Source organism: Epinephelus lanceolatus, chromosome 17 (genome assembly GCF_041903045.1).
Source record: "Epinephelus lanceolatus isolate andai-2023 chromosome 17, ASM4190304v1, whole genome shotgun sequence".
Taxonomy (NCBI): domain Eukaryota; kingdom Metazoa; phylum Chordata; class Actinopteri; order Perciformes; family Serranidae; genus Epinephelus; species Epinephelus lanceolatus.
In genome coordinates this window covers 37,624,679-37,644,343 of record NC_135750.1, presented here as the reverse complement: position 1 = coordinate 37,644,343, position 19,665 = coordinate 37,624,679, and the positions used below count along the sequence as shown (strand labels likewise).

Here is a 19,665-nt window from a genome sequence, read left to right as displayed (position 1 = left end):
ATAAATATTACATTATTCATATGATACGAATTAATGTATTAACTGGGAAAATCTGACTACTGAAACTGACGCAGTCTTCTACATACTATAAAAACACTATGGCTATATGGTAGTAGGTGTGTCGATTTCCGGTTAACCGGTTTGGTCCGGTTTAAGAGCTCCACCCGGTTTAATTCACGTCAACTGGATAAACCGGAGGAGAAAAAAAAAAAAGCTTTCCACATCGGCAGCGTGTCAAGGGACTATAATCAACTTATCTTGCATTGTAACATGCATTATGACAACTTAATAAGGTTTATGTTTGTTTATACACTGAACAAAAATATAAACGCAACACTTTTGTTTTTGCTCCCATTTTTCATGAGCTGAACTCAAAGATCTAAAACATTTTCTATATACACAAAAGACCATTTCCCTCAAATACTGTTCACAAATCTGTCTAAATCTGTGTTAATGAGCACTTCTCCTTTGCCGAGATAATCCATCCCACCTCACAGGTGTGGCATATCAAGATGCTGATTAGACAGCATGATTATTGCACAGGTGTGCCTTAGGCTGGCCACAATAAAAGGCCACTCTAAAATGTTCGGTTTTATCACACAGGACAATGCCACAGATGTCGCAAGTTTTGAGGGAGCGTGCAATTGGCATGCTGACTGCAGGAATGTCCACCAGAGCTGTTGCCTGTGAATTGAATGTTCATTTCTCTACCATAAGCCGTCTCCAAAGGCGTTTCAGACAATTTGGCAGTACATCCAACCGGCCTCACAACCGCAGACCACGTGTAACCATACCAGCCCAGGACCTCCACATTCAGCATGTTCACCTTCAAGATCGTCTGAGACCAGCCATCCGGACAGCTGCTGCAACAATCGGTTTGCATAACCAAAGAATTTCTGCACAAACTGTCAGAAACTGTCTCAGGGAAGCTCATCTGCATGCTCGTCGTCCTCATTGGGGTCTCGACCTGACTGCAGTTCGTCGTCGTAACCGACTTGAGTGGGCAAATGCTCACATTCGATGGCGTCTGGCACGTTGGAGAGGTGTTCTCTTCACGGATGAATCCCGGTTTTCACTGTTCAGGGCAGATGGCAGACAGCGTGTGTGGCGTCGTGTGGGTGAGCGGTTTGCTGATGTCAACGTTGTGGATCGAGTGGCCCATTGTGGCGGTGGGGTTATGGTATGGGCAGGCGTATGTTATGGACAACGAACATAGGTGCATTTTATTGATGGCATTTTGAATGCACAGAGATACTGTGACGAGATCCTGAGGCCCATTGTTGTGGCATTCATCCACGACCATCACCTCATGTTGCAGCATGATAATGCACGGCCCCATGTTGCAAGGATCTGTACACAATTCCTGGAAGCTGAAAACATCCCAGTTCTTGCATGGCCAGCATACTCACCGGACATGTCACCGATTGAGCATGTTTGGGATGCTCTGGATCGGCGTATACGACAGCGTGTTCCAGTTCCTGCCAATATCCAGCAACTTCGCACAGCCATTGAAGAGGAGTGGACCAACATTCCACAGGCCACAATCAACAACCTGATCAACTCTATGCGAAGGAGATGTGTTGCACTGCGTGAGGCAAATGGTGGTCACACCAGATACTGACTCGTTTTCTGACCCCCCCAGACCCCCCCAATAAAGCAAAACTGCACATTTCAGAGTGGCCTTTTATTGTGGCCAGCCTAAGGCACACCTGTGCAATATTCATGCTGTCTAATCAGCATCTTGATATGCCACATCAGATGCCTGTGAGGTGGGATGGATTATCTCGGCAAAGGAGAAGTGCTCACTAACACAGATTTAGACAGATTTGTGAACAATATTTGAGGGAAATGGTCTTTTGTGTGTATAGAAAATGTTTTAGATCTTTGAGTTCAGCTCATGAAAAATGGGAGCAAAAACAAAAGTGTTGCGTTTATATTTTTGTTAAGTGTAAATGAAGTGGAGGAGCCTACAAGTGTTTTGTTTAGTTTGTCTCAGCGGCTTCAGAGGGACTCCGCAGCTCCACTCTGCTCAGCTGTCTGCTGCTGCTGCAAGAGATCAAATTTCATTGGGGGCGGGGAAAAGTGCGAGGGAGTCAGCAGTCATTCAGTTTGTTGCCCTAGTAACCCGTTTCCAATGAAGAAGTTCCTGGTACTATTTGGGGGGCTGGAACTACTACAGGAACGTCCTCTCGCTTGGCCCTCTCAACCGCCGTGTCTCCACTGAGAGAGCGGAGTCGGAGGAAGGTTCCTTGGTGTCCTTCTGCGTCTTCTTCTTGTATAACCTTGTGTGTATTGGCGGTTAATACAGCATTACAGCCACCTAGTGGATTGGAAGCGCATTACACCTATAATGGGCTTTTATTGGGAAAAATAGCTCAAATGCGACCCCCAGTGGTAAAATTAGGTATATAATTCGATATATCGGTTCGGTTAGATATTTGGCTTTAAATCAAACCGGTTAGAAAATTTTCAAACCGACACAAGCCTAGAAGTAGGGACAGAAATCATCAGAGGATCAAAGATACATCATTATCACGATACTTAAGTCACCATACAATATCGATCGAATAATCAATTTTGCGATTCTTATCTAATAAGATGAAGTTTTTTCACAGCAGCAAAATGTATCTGGTGGACTGAAAAACCAGTTCATTGTAATATTCTAGTAGACTACCCAGAGTTTGGTTGTTTTTGCCATATTAATGATTTGCATAACAAAAAAAAATCAACACTTGGCACTGTGTGACTATACGATATTGCTACACAAAAATTGCGATACTATGCAGTATCAATTTAGTGATACTGACTGATGAAAGATGACAATGGTTGAATTCATGTTACAACCAAAACCTACTAATGATTAATTAAGAAACTAAATACAACCCCTTGCACTTTAGACCATACTGTGCAGATGGTTTAAATGGGGCCCTAAGAGTCTACAGCCATGCTAGTGGCTCTGTGAGGCTGTTCTTAGGTACAGGAGTCCTTTGAGCTGAATGCTAAGGTCAGCATGCTAACATGCACAATTTTAGTTTAGCATGTTAGTTAATTAAAATTTGGACCTGATGGTGGTGTTGGATAAAAAGTTAAGACATAACCAAAGTTCACATTCATAGCATTAGTTTTGATGTCTCACTATAGGATATGCCTCCCTGTGTGTTCCTCAGAAGCATTTATCTCATTAAGCCAATCCCGATTGGCTGGTGATAGCGATGTTAGCATCAGGTGGATCCACCGACCATTAAATAGCTTGCGCTATGACGCAGCATCATTCAAACACCTCTTCTCGCTTTGGAGCATACCTCAATCTGTAGCATACGTTGGCTAGCTTATCTGTCCACTTATCGGTAAAGCTAATATCTGTGTCACCAGGTGCTATCTGCCTCCAATACGCTTTGGCCCTCTGGTCACCATAGACTAGAGTGTCAACCAGCCTAGCTGTCAGGGTAAGGTTTTATAGATTAGCACACCAGCTTATATGCTGTTCTTCTCAGTTAGCATGCCAGCCAACTAAGATGGACTCTGACATTAACCTCCCTCACACTAGAGGAGACAGAGACTCTGGGGCTCGACTCTGCATTTGCAGAAATAAAGATACACTCCAGGTCTGCTCTTGTTTGCCTCAGAATGGAACATGCCCATCTGGCTGTCAAAGCCCTCTGTTCATGCAGGCACTGTGCCTGCTTCACCATGAAGAGCCTCCAAAGACGGCTAGCCTGCCAAGCTAGCTTGTTTGGAAAGGACCCTTTCTTGTCTACCAGCAACCTGTCAACCAATACCGGGAACAGGGAGGGGAATGAGGTGGACACTGAGCCGTGTGCAGGCTCTAGCTGAGGCATTCAGCGTCAGAACGCTGAATGTTTCCTTAAATTACTGTGGTCACAGACATTTGACTTAGTGTGCAGTACTGCACTGTCCAGGCTACAGGCAAATCTATGGAAACGATGGTGGAAGGAAGAAGAAGAGGTTAGCCTGACAGCCTTCCCTCTCACCACTGGTGAAGGAGCTGGATGTTACCCATTCCCCAACCCCCCTGTTCTGTTCCAGAGTGTGCTGCCGGGGGGGGGGCTGGGGGGGGTTTCCCTGGACCCCAAACTCCCCTTTGCTGCATGTGGTGCCAGAGTGGCACCAGCACGTCTCAGCCAGAAGGATTAAGGACTATGTTGCCAAGACAGCAGGTTCTGTCTCCCCTCTAATTTACACAAGCACACAGCCACGGTCTTTATTAATACAGCATGTTCCACTGTCGGATCCAGACCTAAGGTCAAGGACACAGTTAAAATCAATGAACAGAAAAACTAGCTGTTTGTTGCTTTACCACTTCTGAGGGAGGCTGCTGCCCCCCTAAGGACGTGGGCCATCACCCACTCTGTCAGTTCACCAACCCTTCATGCGCAGCGCCAGTGAAGGGCAGCAACCTCATTTCATCACTAGATGTCCTTATAACACAAAAGGGCCACACAGTGCAGAAAAAATAGCTGCCACCTATCTCTCTCTCTAATGGGGGAGAGATGACCCACGCTAACCACTTCAGTCTGGGTACTGAGAATGATATCATGGGGATACAGGCTTCAATTTGTGGTCACACCCCCTGGCTTCTCAGGCATAATATATTGTCAGGCTGAGGGAGAGCTGACTCGTGTTCTACAACAGGTAATTTTCTTGCTGTTGGAGAAGACAGCCATAAGTATAGCACCCCCTGAGCAGAGTCAGAGCAGCTTTTTCTCCTGGTATTTTCTGGTCCCCAAATGGAGATGCATCCCTGTTATGTTGAGTGTGCTAGGGCGATTGGTTTACTTCTGTCGACCTGAAAAACACACATTTCCACATTCCAATTTATCCGCCACACAGGAAATATCTAAAGCTTGCTTTTCTGGGTGTCTGTACAGACTGCTTCCTTTTGGCCTGTCTCTGAGCCTGAGAATGTTTGTTAGATGTACAGAAGTGGCAATAGCCCTGTTAAGATGGCAGGGCATTCGTCTAGCCACAACTGTCTCCTGCTGGCACAGTCAAAACAGGAGGCTATAACACAAACAAATGTCCTAATAAAGCTCCAGACTGACCTGGGTTTTGTGATAAACGCTGACAAGAGTGTGCTTTTTCCAGTGCAGAGCATGATCTTTCTGGGATTATGTCTGGACTCGGTGTCCTTCACTGCCCGCCTGTCAGTGGAGAGGGTGAAAAGTGTTCCCTTCAGATGATGTCTTCAATTACTGGGGCTGATGGCATAAGCCATCCTAGTAGTCTGACTTGGCTGCTTGTATATGAGGGATTTCCTGCGCTGGGTAGCCTCCCTCAGACTGGACCCTGTGCGTCATGGCACACGGAGGGTGACGGTTACTGTGGAATGCGTAATGGTGCTGCACCTCTGGCAACAACCAGCTGTCCCGGTACAGGGGGTGCCCATGGGCACTGTCCTATCCCAGAAGGTGGTCACAACAGACGCAGACGCTGTGAGAGGTCTCTGGAGCAGGGGTCTCTAGGTGCGCCACTCGGCGTGGACACACTTGGGCACAATTGGCCGCCTGTTCTCCTGTACGCATTGCCTCCTCTGGCTCTAATATACCCAACTCTGTCAAGGGTGAGGGAGCATCGCCACACATTGATTCTTATAGCTCCACAATGGCCAGCAATGCACTGGCTGGCAGAGATTTATCAACTCCTGTGTGGACAGCTGTCCCAGGAGAGGGGGACCATATTCCACCCACACCCGGAACGCCTGGCACTATGGGCCTGGCCCATGAGTGGTATAATTTAAATACAGTGGGGCCTTATCAGAATGTTATTAACACTATTCAGAGCACTAGAGCCGCCTCCACCAGGTCCCTTTATGGTTGTAAGTGGAGGATGTTTGAGGAGTGGTGTCACAAGAGGGGACACATCTCCTGTTATTGCTCTGTTGGTTTGATTTTGTAATTTCTGCAGGACCTGATTGACAAACAAAAAGCTTTCTCCACAATTAAGGTATATCTAGCTGCTATTGCTGCATGTCATGTGGGGTTTGATGGTAAAATAGCTAGCTGACATCCCTTGGTTTGCCATTTTATGAAAGGGGCAAGTAGACCCCTCCCTGTTTCCTGGCTGCTGGTGCCTCCATGGGACTTGGCTGTGGTTTTGGAAGGGCTCTCTGGTCCTCCAATTGAACCGCTGGAGGAGGCCAACTTAAAACATCTGTCTCTGAAGACAGTGTTGTTGCTGGCTTTGGCATCTGCTAAGTGGGTCGGTGACATTCACACGCTCTCAGTGCATCCCTGGGGAATGTCAGGGTGTCACTGAAGCCTAATCCTGCCTTCATGCCCAAGGTGCTTGGCTCATGCTCCCCCATTGACCTTATGGCCCTCCCATTGGATTGTGGGGGCAATTGCTCTTGCCTACACAAGCCAGGGTTTACAGGCGCCAGAGGGCTTGCGAGCCCATTCTACTCGCGGTCTGGCTATATCCTGGGCTCTGTTTAAAGGGGTCTCCATCCAGGACATTTGTGCAGCGGTGAGCTAGTCTTCGCCCCTCACCTTTATCTGGTTTTATAGACTGATTGTCTCTACTCCCAGCATGGCTCAGGCGGGGTCCTCGCAGGGACGGAGTACTTCCTGTTGAGTGCTGATGGTTACTTAAGATACGCTTGTCTGGCAAAGGGGAGTCTCCATATCCCATAGTGAGACATCAAAACGAATGCTATAAATAAGAACTTTAGGTTACTTGCGTAACCCTGATTGTCAGAGTAGCATGAGTGAAATGTCTCACCAGACAGCCCTTCTTGCTTGGGTGAAGCAGGAGGAGATGCTTATTTTGAATGATGCTCCATTGTAGCGCAGGCTATTTAATGGTAGGTGGATCCACCTGATACTGACATAGCAATCATCAGTCAAGCAGGACTGGCAAAATAAGATAAATGCTTCTGAGGAATACACAGAGATGCGTATCCCATCCTACTCTGAGAAGTTACCAGAATTAATCCTGAGAGTGACATGTATGTTTGTACCAAAGTCCTTGCAACATATCCAATAGCTATGGAGACATTTAACTCAAAACCACATGCTAACCTCATGTGGACAAGTAGTTGCTACCTTAGTAGTGTCTAATAGGGATCCAAATAAATAAATAAATAATTGATGGCAATAAAGAAAAATCTAGGAGTCAGTAGGCCCATATATGTCTGAATCAAATTTCGTGACTTTTTATCCAATAATCCTAAGTGATATATCATACGCAAGTGGACTTGCTTGAGTTTCTTAAAGACATTTCACTTCTCATCCTCTCATCCACCTCTTGTTCTTCAGAAGTGAAGAAGCCTCTTGGATGAGAGGTGAAACCTCTTCAAAAAACTCAAGCAAATCCAGTTGCATACGAAATAGCATTTAGGATTACCATGACCTGGATGACTGAGAATCTTCACCAATTCATCCAATAGTCATTGAGATATTTCAGTCAGGACCAAAGTGATAGATTGACCGACAGGCTGACATTGCCGTCCCTAGAGTCATGCCGCCAGCATTTCAAATTTGCAGAATTGTTTTATTGTCCTGTCCCAGCTCAATAGTGATGTTATGAAACTCCGCTGTGAAATGTGTCGAGTTTTAGCGAGTCAAATTCCTTCAATGAGAACACACTTGGCCCACAACACAGACTGTGACTCATGTCTGTATCCCACCATGACATTTAGTTTATAGGTGAAAGGGAGCACACAGGTCTCAGACAGTATGTTTCAATTGGCTGTTGACAGCCTGTTTGCTTATTCTTTTATTGGCGAGGCTCTCCATGTTATCCTTTTATTGCTGCACAAGCTTTTGTAAGATTACAGCAAAGGTCAGGAAAAACTGTCAATATGTCTCTCAGCTTTCCATTTTAAAAATATGTATATAAATGCTTGAATATGCTTGAAAAACACACAAGAAATAGCATGAAACTGTTCGATGAGCTGTACAGTTTTATGTTCATATGATGTTTAGCACAAAGCATGTGAGAATAGTTAGATGATTAAAGAATGGACAAACAGAAGAACAATAATGTGAGGAGACTGTCAATAATAAATGAGAAGAAAAGGATGTGGTGGATTCTAGTGAGTTCCAGGGATAGTTAAGTCTTAAGACTCTCTCTCTCTCTCACACACACACACACACACACACACACACACACACACACACACTCGAGTCTGGCAGTAGTCTGAATGGGCAGCAGGCCCTCTCTCCCCTGCCAAAGTCTTTCTGCTTCCAGCCACAGAGCTGGCAACCACTGTGGATAGCCTGGCACAGTGCCATCGAAACTAGTGGTAATCGTGAATTAAGCACCCACCATCGGCGCTATAAAGAACCACTCCTTATTGTGGGGACTGACTTTCCTGATAGAATAGCATAAAATCTCTGAGTTACAATAGCCACATGGCCATATGAACACTGAAACAGCTTTTGTTCACTGTAGTCATTGCTCCATTGCCATCAAGGCCCTGAATCTCTGGAATTCCCTGAATGAGGCATATTACCTGTTTCTTAAAACATATTTTTCTAGGAAAGCTTTCCCTTTTAATGCCTGGTTTGTACTTTTGTGATTTGTAACTTTTGTGTTTTATTTCCTTTTGTTCTGTTTTTGGCTCTGTACACACTATTTTTCTTAGCTCTTATAATTTTAAAAAATATAAGAATACTACTGTTCTTAGGACTCAAAGTATCTACAATTTACTGTGGACCAATCAGCTTCTTTAATCGCAAGAAGTGAATATTTGCTCAACTGTGTCTTTCTTTCTGAAAATTATTCGAGTCATAGAATGAATGAAGTACAAACTTGAGTGTCAGAGGCCACTTCCTTAAATGGTAGCAGTTGAATTGTGTTCATCTGAATGGCTATTCGAGTCGACTGTTTTGGAACTCTGCATATTTCCTATAAGTTCTTACCATGTCATACCTTGCCAGTAGTGATGTGCAGGTCATGTTTTTTTAAAACCTGCACCAACCCAGCCTGTTATGAGAACATATCTGTCCTGCCTGACCCACAAAGATATGTGTTAATCAATGAGCCAAACCCAACCTGCAAACCCACAAACCCACAAACCCACAAAGCGGACCTTAAAGTTTCTGGTAAATGACCATTGCTAGCAACAGCCTGTATTGTACAGTATATCATTAAATATCACAATATAAAAAAAGTTTTCTGTTTAAAAAGCACCAATGTAGGAAGACAGCAAGTACTTACCCATCTTTGAAGTGGTAATGTCTTAACTATGACCTTGAGTGCACAGCTGATAGGTACAGTAATTTGTTTACATGACCTTACAGACGTGCATATATCTAACAGATTCAGTGTCGAAAGAGTCGTGCTTGCTTGCTGTCAAGTTTGCTGACTGGAGAGATTTAAATATGTCAGGCTTAAACCAGTTTTCCTGAACAAAAAACAATGGAAACCCTGAGCGCATCAGCCCTGATGATAAAGCTGCTTGATGTGTGAGAGAGAGAAAGAGGGGATGATAAAGTGAAAACTGGACTTTCGCACAATCTTTCTGTAAGTTATAAACAACTTACTCAGAATGCTGCTTTGTCACTTAATAAAATCTGCAATATGTTCTCACAAGCTTACTTGAACCCACAGGTCGGGCAGTCTGGCCTGCACATTACTCAGCATTCCAAGGTAAGACCTAATGTAATTATCCTTCATTTGTGTCTTTGCACGTTGTACAGCACCACTTTGCATAACACACCAAAAGCTGCTAACTGACTCCTCAAGTCCAAAAAATGGTTGAACAGGAAATTAACATGTTTCCACCATGTTCTGGCCACTTAAGCTGAATAGTCTGTTGGATAAGGCTTAACTCCTTTTCTGTGTTTTCTTGTAGAAGACTTGGTGCCTCCCTGCACTGGACCACTTAAACTGTTGCCAGGTGTTCTTTCCCAAATGCTCCACACATGGCCCTTTTGTTTGATGAACAAGACACCTGTTGAAACTTAGCCTCAACCTGACAGTTAAACTGGAGTTGTGCCTCTGCAAAGCTAAATAAACATCTTTGTGAACCTACACAGCAGAAACCAAAGTACTGGAGAAATTGCAATTCTGCCCTGATGATTGTGCTAGATGAAAAGACAGAGGATCACTGAAGTAAATACAAATCATTCTGTGGGGTACATGGATGTGTGCGCAAAATTTCATGGCAATCCATCCATCCTCATGGTGTGGTGCAAGAGGAATAGTCAGGGGATCACCAAAGTCATTATGATTTATCTTCAGGGGGACAATGAATGCCGATACCAAATATTGTTCCACTCCATGTGGAGACAATGAGATATTTGAACAAGAGCAAAAGCTCTTACCTTGGCAATGAGAGCTGTTGATTCTCTTGTAACCTGGAGGACAATCTATGAGAGGAATAGCTGAGGAGAGGAGAACAAAAGGAAGAGAAGGGAACAAACATGTTAGTCACTGTATTCAGACATTCGATGAATGGTTTAACAGTCATAAACACATGCATTACATTCATGTGTTTCAGTTTTTTGGTGCGATTCAGCCTTGCTGATCTAGGAATAAACTTTCTAGGATTGTGTCAATGGCAAGAAAAGTAGCTGGCAAACCCCCAAAGCCCTTGACTCAACATTTTACAGAGAGAATGAGGAAGAAAGTGAGGAGTATCCTGGCAGAAAGCTCCCATCCTCTTTTTAACAAATTTGAGCTCTTCACCACAAGTGCCATCAGTATTCTTAACACAACAAAGTGACTGATGAGATTTAAGCCACGGGCACTGACATCTGTTTTTAATTTATAATGTGATTCTGTCTATGTGTTTTCTTTACTAACTGCTCATCTGCTTTTTATGTTGTTGTTGACAATAAAGATATTTCAGACAACCAGTGGCCCACAATCAACCACACACTGAGAAGTCAAACTCTTGTAAATCTCTGCTGCAGGTTAGAGACTGGGCCTTGCTGTGAAGCTGGACAAAGGCACCAGTGGGGAGGTGGTACCCAAATACCTGAAAGCAGATTGATATTTTGCTCAACGGGAAACAACAAGGCAATGTTTGTTTAACCGATAAAGCTAATTTATTTACCAGCTACCAGTGTCTCCATGGCACAATGGACTGTTTCACACTTCACTGTAAAGCAGAAAACTCTAAACTCATGCCCCTGCCATTCCTGAGCAGAAGAGAGGGTAATACAAATCTCAATGAAATATGTGAACAGTACAGCTGAAATTTCCCTCTCATGGTGTTTATGAGGCATGTGGGCTAAAAGCTGGCATGACTCATTACTGATAAACAGGGTTTGTCATGTTTTAAATGCACATTATGACTAAAACTGTGACCTTGCTCTAAACCCTTATCATCTCTGAACAGAGTGAAAGTTGTAATGTATTGAATACATCAGAAATTTATATTGCCAAACCTTTACAGACCCTTCAAACCTGATCTACGTTGTCCCTATGCAAGCATAACAAGTTTGTAATGCATGTAAACTGCATAAATGGATGTAAATGCCCGTAAATAAAGGAAGTACAATGTGTGTGAGTCTTACAAGTTTCTGAGAACTGTGGGTGGCTCTTATGATCATTTCTTTGTGCTACTTTGCTCAGCTTTGGGTCGATAGTGAATGCCAGACGAGCTGTCATATTAAGTAGCGTCAGAAGTGGATATAAAATCACAAACAAAACAAGATGCATGGGATGCTAAAAATACTTGTTAAATAACCACCTGACCCGCGAACCACAAACTCTATGCATTACAGTAGCGCAACTGTAAGTACTGAGGACAGAGACGAGCGCCTAGGCGCTGTTCAAAATGTGCGTGTCTGTGTTCAGAGATAGAGGGAAGAAGGTGAAGGTAGACTCACCCAACATTTCTGTAAGTTAGTCTATTACTTATTATAATAACTTCCGCGGAATGCTGCTTCATCTCTTTTTGTCTGGCACGGCTGACCCACCAGTGATATTTTGTGGCGTGATCAATCACTAATTATTAGACGACATGGTTTCCATTAACATAACTGATAGGAATTACTGTACAGCGTTAGAGCAGTGTTTATTTTTTGTAAAATAATCAAAATAACAATAATAAAATATAATTTATAAAAATATTATTGTAATATAAATCCTATAATATTAAACAACTGAAGAATTAAAGAAATGATCTTGTTGTTTTATGGCTGTTTGCCTTCAGGGCTTTCAGCCAGATAGCCCTTAAGTTTCTTGAAAAGATGATATTTTGGGTTAAAATGAAAAGATCTCCTCGAGAAAGGTGTCTCTGGGAGACAGCCCTGAAGGTTAATTTATCCCATGTGCTGTTTTATGGGTGCTGATGAGGTAAATTTAAAGTAAACTTTACTGAACTTATTATTTATGTGTTGTTTTTATTTTCTTATGGATAAAAGGAGTGTCAGCCTCTCCTGTGACAGATTGTGTTAAATTGGCAAATGATATTGTCTCATATCAATCTCAGGTCCTTATATCGCACCAAATTAAAATCAAATAATGGCAGACTTTGTGATAATGGAAAATAGTGCATCGCTGTCCAAAGAATGGATGTAATATTATATGACATCGCATAGTATCGTATTGTATCATATTTTATCGTATCATATTGTATAAATCAGAGCTAACACTGTTACCTGGGGGGTGACTGTGGGCACTATGCTTCGGCAACGCCAACACCAACCCGATATCAGCCAGCACAATGTGGTGGCGATGAGCTAATCAGTGGGACACACACATGCATGCGCAGCCAGCATGGCTACAAAAATGACCTACAGAGAAGTTCAGATTTCAACACACAAAGGGAGTGTGACTTCATTCTCTGCTCAGGACACTATTACTCCACTATATATTTACATAGCAAACAGTGGTTTGCTGCTATATTAATTTTCTGAATGATAAGTACATCTCCTTTAATGATTCTCCTGGGCTTATTCTTGCAGCGCCTGGTGTAAATATCGTTAAGGCGGGGTAGAGCATTGCCTTGCAATTCTCACCACTGAGTCAGTGGACATATGATGTGGACACCAAGGTATTTGAAGTACTTCTCCCAAGTACTCTCTCGCCAAGCCCACCACAGCTGTGTCATTAGAGTTTGAAGCGGCTACACAGTCATGTGTGAACAAGGAGTACAGCAGGGGGCTCAAAACACAGCCCTAAGGTGCTCCAGTGTTATGGATGAGGGTGGAGGTGTGTTTGCCCACTCTCACCACCTGGGGTCTGCCCGTCAGGAAGTCAAGGCTCCCTTTCTTGTCATGGTGAGAAGGGAGGTGTGGAGGATGTGTGCTATGGCGTCTTCTGTAGTGAGTACAGTGTGCTTGTTAGTGAAGAGCGGATCCTTAACCAGCTGTTCAAAACACTTCAGCACTACAGAGGTGAGAGCCACTGGGCGGTCATCATTCAGGCAGGTTGGTTTTGTTTTCTTGGGAACATGAATGATGGTGGACCACTTGAAGCATGAGGGTACGACAGGCTGAGCCAGGCTGAATATCATTTTGAACACCAACGCCAATTTGTTAGGATACAGTTTGGGGACACCCCCCTGATACTGTCTGGTCCTGCTGTTTTCTTGGTGTTCACATGCTTGAAACCTACCCACCTATGAATTAACTTCTGCACCAGTACTCTTTTTGCTTGTTGGCTGCTGTGAGCGTAAAAGTCGTTTAGCTCACTTGCTATAGACGCATCAGCACTTGACAAGTGGGGAAGGGGGCTTGTAAGGTAGAAAGGCACTATACAAATGCAGTCCAATTATCATTCATAATAGTTCTTAGACCTTGCCATTATGCTTCTGGGATTGCCCTCCTGGAAAAATAGTAGTAGTTTGTCTGCATACTTTGATCTCAACAAGATGGCTGCATGATCACTTTCCCCGTACACGGGTAGAGATTCCACCCTGTAACCATTTTTGAATGGTGTGTAGCAGTGATCCACAGTGTTTATTTTGCTTGTATATGTGAAAACAGAAGTAATACAGGCCTATAATTTCAATCATTATCAGCTTATAAACATACAAATGCAATGCTGATTTACATTATAATGACTCATTCCTCAATAGTAAGGATTTAGCTCAGATTAAAAGTGGGATTTGGTCAGGGCTTTTAAGATTATTTGCTATCAAGCTGTTAAAAATGTTGTGGGTATTTAGGTTGATTTAGAACCTCACTGGCATCTGTTTAGGCTTCCTGACAAAACAACACACTCAAACACACATGAAGCCACAAATGTCTGGAAGCATGCAGAGGTTTCTAAGAAAAATCAGGTGTCCAAAAAGAAAAAAAGACAAACCAACATCTGAGAAAAACAAGCTGTACTTACAAGGTTTCTTTGGACACTTCTGGCATTTGTGAAAACCCCAAGATGTCCCAATGGTCCCACAGCACTGCTCCTGCTTAATGAGACCTGGCAAAGCCTTCCCACACTGAAACATAGAGATGTACATAGAGTGGGAGAGTAAGAAAGGAATGGAAAAGGAATCATTATTCTTAAAAAAAATGTTTTTGTATTGTCTGTTTCCTCTGTGTGTCTGATCCCCCAGGTGTCACACACACCTCATCCACTCTCAATCAGATGGCCACACATACAGATAGGAACACACACTGACAGTCCCTTATCTTTATGGCAACAACTGCTCTGTAAATGTTACCTAGTGATGGGATGACTCACAATTTATGACAGTTACTTAAACTCAACATTGTGAACTTTAACTGTGCGTCCATAAATCTGTTCTTAATTTTATATCCCTCGTCTCCAGGACTTGATAAGGGTGGTTGCTTTTTTTGGCTGCAGCACCTTACACTTGTCAATTTTACTAGCCTATTCTAGCCTTTGTGCTTTTGTGTTGATCTTGGCTCAACGAGTCTTGGATGTTTTTCTCTCAATCTTTTCATATGACACATGTCACAGCCTCTACACTCATAGGCAGAAAAACATGCTGTTTTATAGCTAGCATGTAAAAGTATAAATACTGACTGTTGAGGTGGCTAACTTCATGTCAGTCTTATTAAAGGAAGGTTCCACTATGCCAGATTGGTGTGTGAAATAGAACATGAGTCTACAGCCATGCTAGCAGCTCCATGAAGCTGTACTTTGGCAGCAGAGCCTGTTTTAAAAAAAACGGAAAACGGAACAACAGAAATCACACGTTTTGTAGTTGTTTTTTTGTTTTGAAATTAAAACAGAAGAACATTAAAGTGAAGTTTTAAATTTCTTTGTTTTGTTATTGTGATATTTGGATAAATTCGGGGAATGCTGGGAGATCTGCTGAGGAACTTTTGAACTTTACAGAGGAGCGTTTCATTCTCAACTACTTGTAGCCTAGTTATGGCCGCACTCCAGCCTTATGCAGACCTGATCTGTGAACTTTTTGAGAGTGGCAAGACACACGCAGAAATCAGGGACATTTTGCAGCATGAAGGGGCCATGCAGCGTTCCATAATGAGCGTCAGGAGATTCTGCATGGAGCACAACCTTCAGAGGAGAAGTGTTGTTTCAGTGGAAACGGCTGTGGTTTCTGCTATAAACAGGGTATGTATGTGTGTGTGTATGTATGTATGTATGTATAGGGTATCCATCCTTAATAATACGGGATCATCCCTTAGCTACTAAATCAATACGGGACACGATTGGTCCCATAGTATTTTCGTGCACTCTATAATGCATAGGCTACACTACGTTATCACATGCTTGAAATTACATGAGAAATAATAAAATCAAAGAGTTTCACGAGACATAGCGGAAGGCAAGTACCTGACTGCCTGCAGTCTCCTGAAAGCAGCGACCCAGTGTGTTCTTGGAGGTGACGGGCTGGTACTGGGGGACCTGGTAGCCATGCTGGCTGGGATAAACTATGTTGTAGCCATGGTGCTGGATTTTCTGGCTGCTCTCTGTGTGGTGATAGGTGTAGCTGGAAGATGAAGAGGAGCCTGACTGGGAACCCTTCAGCTGGTGCCCATTGTTATGGTAGTTATCCAGCTGAGACACCTGATGCACCTGGACGGAGGCCTCTGGAGGATGTTTGATGTGGATGTTGACAATGCTGGGGCTGTACACTGAAGGCACATGGGACAACATGAGCAATACAATTATTACAGTGATAATTATCTGCTGCATTCAAGATAAGATCATAAAATATCACCCTTAAAGACTTTAGTGGCTCGGCACGTTTTCCTTGTCTGAGCTAAGTTGACATTATGAACAGTATGTTGTGCTGTGACCTTAATCTTCAGATTGAAACATTTCTAGTTTTGCAAAGCTAGACCTATCTTCACAGTGCTGTGTCAATGCTAGAGAGAAGTCTGGGACTACACATTATTTTATTTTTTATTTTTTTATTTTATATACTTTACTAATCCCAGAGGGGAAATTCAATTTTTTACTCTGTTTGCCAATTACACACAGGTCCGAACATACATATACATGCACTAAGTGGAGAGATGTCAGAGTGGGCTGCCCATGACAGGCGCTCCGAGCGGTCGTGGTGTTCGGTGCCGAACGTATGTGAACGTATGCACAGTCGTATGTCGACTGTGTGACAAACATATTTTGATAACAGGTGCCCTGGAGGTGAAGTCCGACAATACTTTAACTTCAGAGGAGCTCACTGGACCTGTTAACACAATTTGCTAGCTGTATATGGCTTCTGCAGAACATAATTAAAAAAATATCAACGATATCACAGAACCTTGTGTAAAGTGAATGGATTGGTACACTGGTGAAATCAAATGTCACTGGCCATGTGGCTGCCAGAATTAAAAAATGTACCAAATCAACTCAGACTGGCTGTGTCAGAAAATGGATCAACATCAGGCACAAGAGTCCTAGGTGACGGAATCTGGGCTTTTTCAAGGTGCATTCAGAACTTGTTTTACTCGTTGTAGATCTTAACAACATTTCACCAAAAGAACAAAGCAGGTATGCCTTATTGCATGATCCAAATCCTCAATAAAAACATTCCATTGTCAGGGTGTAAGTTGTTAGCTTGCAGGTTGTTGTTTGTTTCCTGTAGCAAAGAGAATTTTGAAAACTGTAACACAAAGTTTGTGACTGATTCTTTCTAAAAAAAAAAAATTACAATTAAATAAGATTCATGTCATGATTTGATGCATTTTCACAGCTAGCATTTGCATTAATTGAAAAAAATATTTTAAAAAATCTTTGCTGGCCCAAAGTTTTCTTTGTTTGTCACATCAGAGCCACTCAGGATGATTTAGAAGGCAAAGGCAAGGTCTACGAGGATTAAGCAGCCAACCTGACTGTAAAGACAGTGATCATCGGGAAGAATATGCTACATAACAGATGAGGTTAGACACCACAGTAGTGTTGGCATGAGATGAGAGAAGGACACGGTGCCCCTCGCAGCTTCACTGGACAAGTGACAGACAGGCCGGGATCCCAACCCCGACAGCTTCACTTTCAGGTGAGAGACAGTCCGGTTGGTCTCGGACAGCTTGACAGAAGTTGTGAAAATATATAGTTTGTAAGGTGAAATAGCTCTAACAGTAACTCAATACAATAACCTGTGTCCAGTGGTCTGTTGAATCTGGTTGTGCATTTAGGGGTGTGTGATGCAAACAGTTTTCCCTGTCACTGTATGTGTCACTGTAGCAGGTGCAGCTGTAGTCTCATGATAAACAGAGAGAGGGGGGCGACACTGCCTCTGACCTACAGCCACCCCACAGATAGTGGAGGGAGAATGCCAGCCTAAATAGCCACCAATGGCAGGCTGGTAGCCAAACTTATATCCAGTGAATCACACTAAACTGATTCAAAGCTGCCACGTACATGAGTAAGATATTTTTTATCATTATCAAATTAAGAGTCAGCATCAGTTTGATCCATCGGAGTCTTAGCCGTAATCTACAGGCCGCATTGTTATCGCTTTCAATTGCTCTTGCAAAATGTTGTCCTTTTGTGTGTTTATCTATATGCATGTGTAGCACCACACAGCTATGTCTCTGAGAGACATAGCACAGTTGTTAACCTCCCATTAGACTTTAACCCCATTACATTGTTGTTTAAAGCTTATCACTCTGAAAGATCTGAACTGGGACATCCAGGATTTGGGGCTGTGAAGCTAATGTGAATGTTCACTTAAAGCTACAGCGGGTAAAAAAAAAAAAAAAAAAAAAAACTTTTTCATATTTGCTGAAACTGTCTCTCTATTCACACAACACTAAATGAGATAGATTATCTGTGAGAAAAGTGGAAGTCTTGAACACAGCTGTCAATCATGGGTGCATTCGGAAATACTCACTCTGAGTGCCAAAGTGCTCTCTGGCTTAAACTGGTCGCTTTGTAAATACGGAGCGCTGTTGGAATGTACCGTTTGGTTATTCAGAACACCACATTCTCAGAGCAGCAGAGCATACTCTTCAGCACTTGGCCTGTGGCCTTGTGCCTATGAGCAAATCACAGCCATGGTGATATATAATACAACAGCACTCCCTCTTGTGCCATATTGCTTAATTCTAAAAACGGCAAAATTCATAGACACTAATTCTGGGTGGGGAGACTATTACAGTGACTAACACACTGTCATACAGTGTTCACTAAAAAGGGTCATATAAGTTGAAATTATTAAATGATCCTCTTGAGCTTTATTAAGAATGTGTTCTTTTCCTGCTCAATTAGTGTTTTATTACTGGCAAATAAGCAGTTCTGTATCCTACTTGCTTAAAAGACCATGCTTGTGGTAATACATGTTTTAGGCCATTTATTACAAATAACCTCCACTTTACATTACTGCTGGCCGCCCTACAGAGATCCAGTGATTGTGTTTTCTTGTTCTACTTTTATATTATGTCTTTATACTTTTGCGCTGTGTTTATCATTCTGCACAAAATCACCCAGTCACATTCCTTGTATGTGCAAACAGTTTCTGACTCTGATTTTTTTCACATCCTTCCATGCAGCCTTTGCAATGCGTGACTTGCAGTAAATGACCTAAAACAAGCCTCCTTTAGCCTTTAATCGTCCCCTAGCATCACAGTTGTGCCTTTTACTCACCAGGATTCTGGCCGTTGCTGTAGGTCAGAGGCAATGTGTGTGTGGAGTGGACCTGAGGTTGGCTGTAGCCGCCTGACGTCTGCTGGTGTCCGTTCTGAACGGGCATCTGGCAGAACTTTCCAGTAAAGTTGGGAGGGCACTGACACTTGTCCCTGGTGCTGCACTTCCCACCATTTATACACGGCAGGTGACACACCACTGAGGAGAGAAAAAAAACAGGAAGAAGATGATGGTGATGCACTAATGGTCCCACACACAGAGACAAACCAAAAAAGGACTTGCCATTGTAAACACATCTGGGAGTGTATTTGGATTCACATTTGTCTGACTTTTCAACACATCTGTCAATAATTAGGCTTCAGTACGTCATGGTGGGATTGGGCTGCGTCTGGAAGCAAGGCAAAATCAGTGCTGATGTAAAGCTCAGGGAATCCAAAACATGCACATCAGCCATCCAACATAACTGAATTCAAGCTTTGTTGTCAGAGATCTGAATAACTGTGTATGTCACCAACAGGATAATATAAATTCCTTTTATTTCATACCATGACTTCTGAGAATCCTCTGATTGGCAGGAAGCGGGGATTAACTGTTAGTAACTAGACATTATCATTAGACAGATGTGTTCCCATTCACCTGTTTTTATGCACTTTTGCATTTGGCCATAAAAAAGCCAGAACATCCATGAGGTGAAGTAAATGTAAGTCTCTGTGTATT

At 42.9% G+C, this 19,665-nt stretch overlaps 1 protein-coding gene across 4 annotated transcripts in view; it reads right to left on the bottom strand.

Annotated features, from left to right (window-relative positions):
• ltbp1 (latent transforming growth factor beta binding protein 1) overlaps window positions 1-19,665 on the bottom strand; it is a 203,971-nt gene that overhangs the window by 69,730 nt on the left and 114,576 nt on the right. For all 4 annotated transcript variants that reach the window (XM_033612892.2, XM_033612893.2, XM_033612894.2 and 1 more), the window contains exons 6-9: window positions 18,949-19,146; window positions 15,691-15,992; window positions 14,260-14,362; window positions 10,293-10,352 (exon numbers count right to left, since the gene is read on the bottom strand). In XM_033612892.2, coding sequence (XP_033468783.1) covers window positions 10,293-10,352; window positions 14,260-14,362; window positions 15,691-15,992; window positions 18,949-19,146 — 663 coding nt within the window. The remainder of the gene's footprint in view (window positions 1-10,292; window positions 10,353-14,259; window positions 14,363-15,690; window positions 15,993-18,948; window positions 19,147-19,665) is intronic.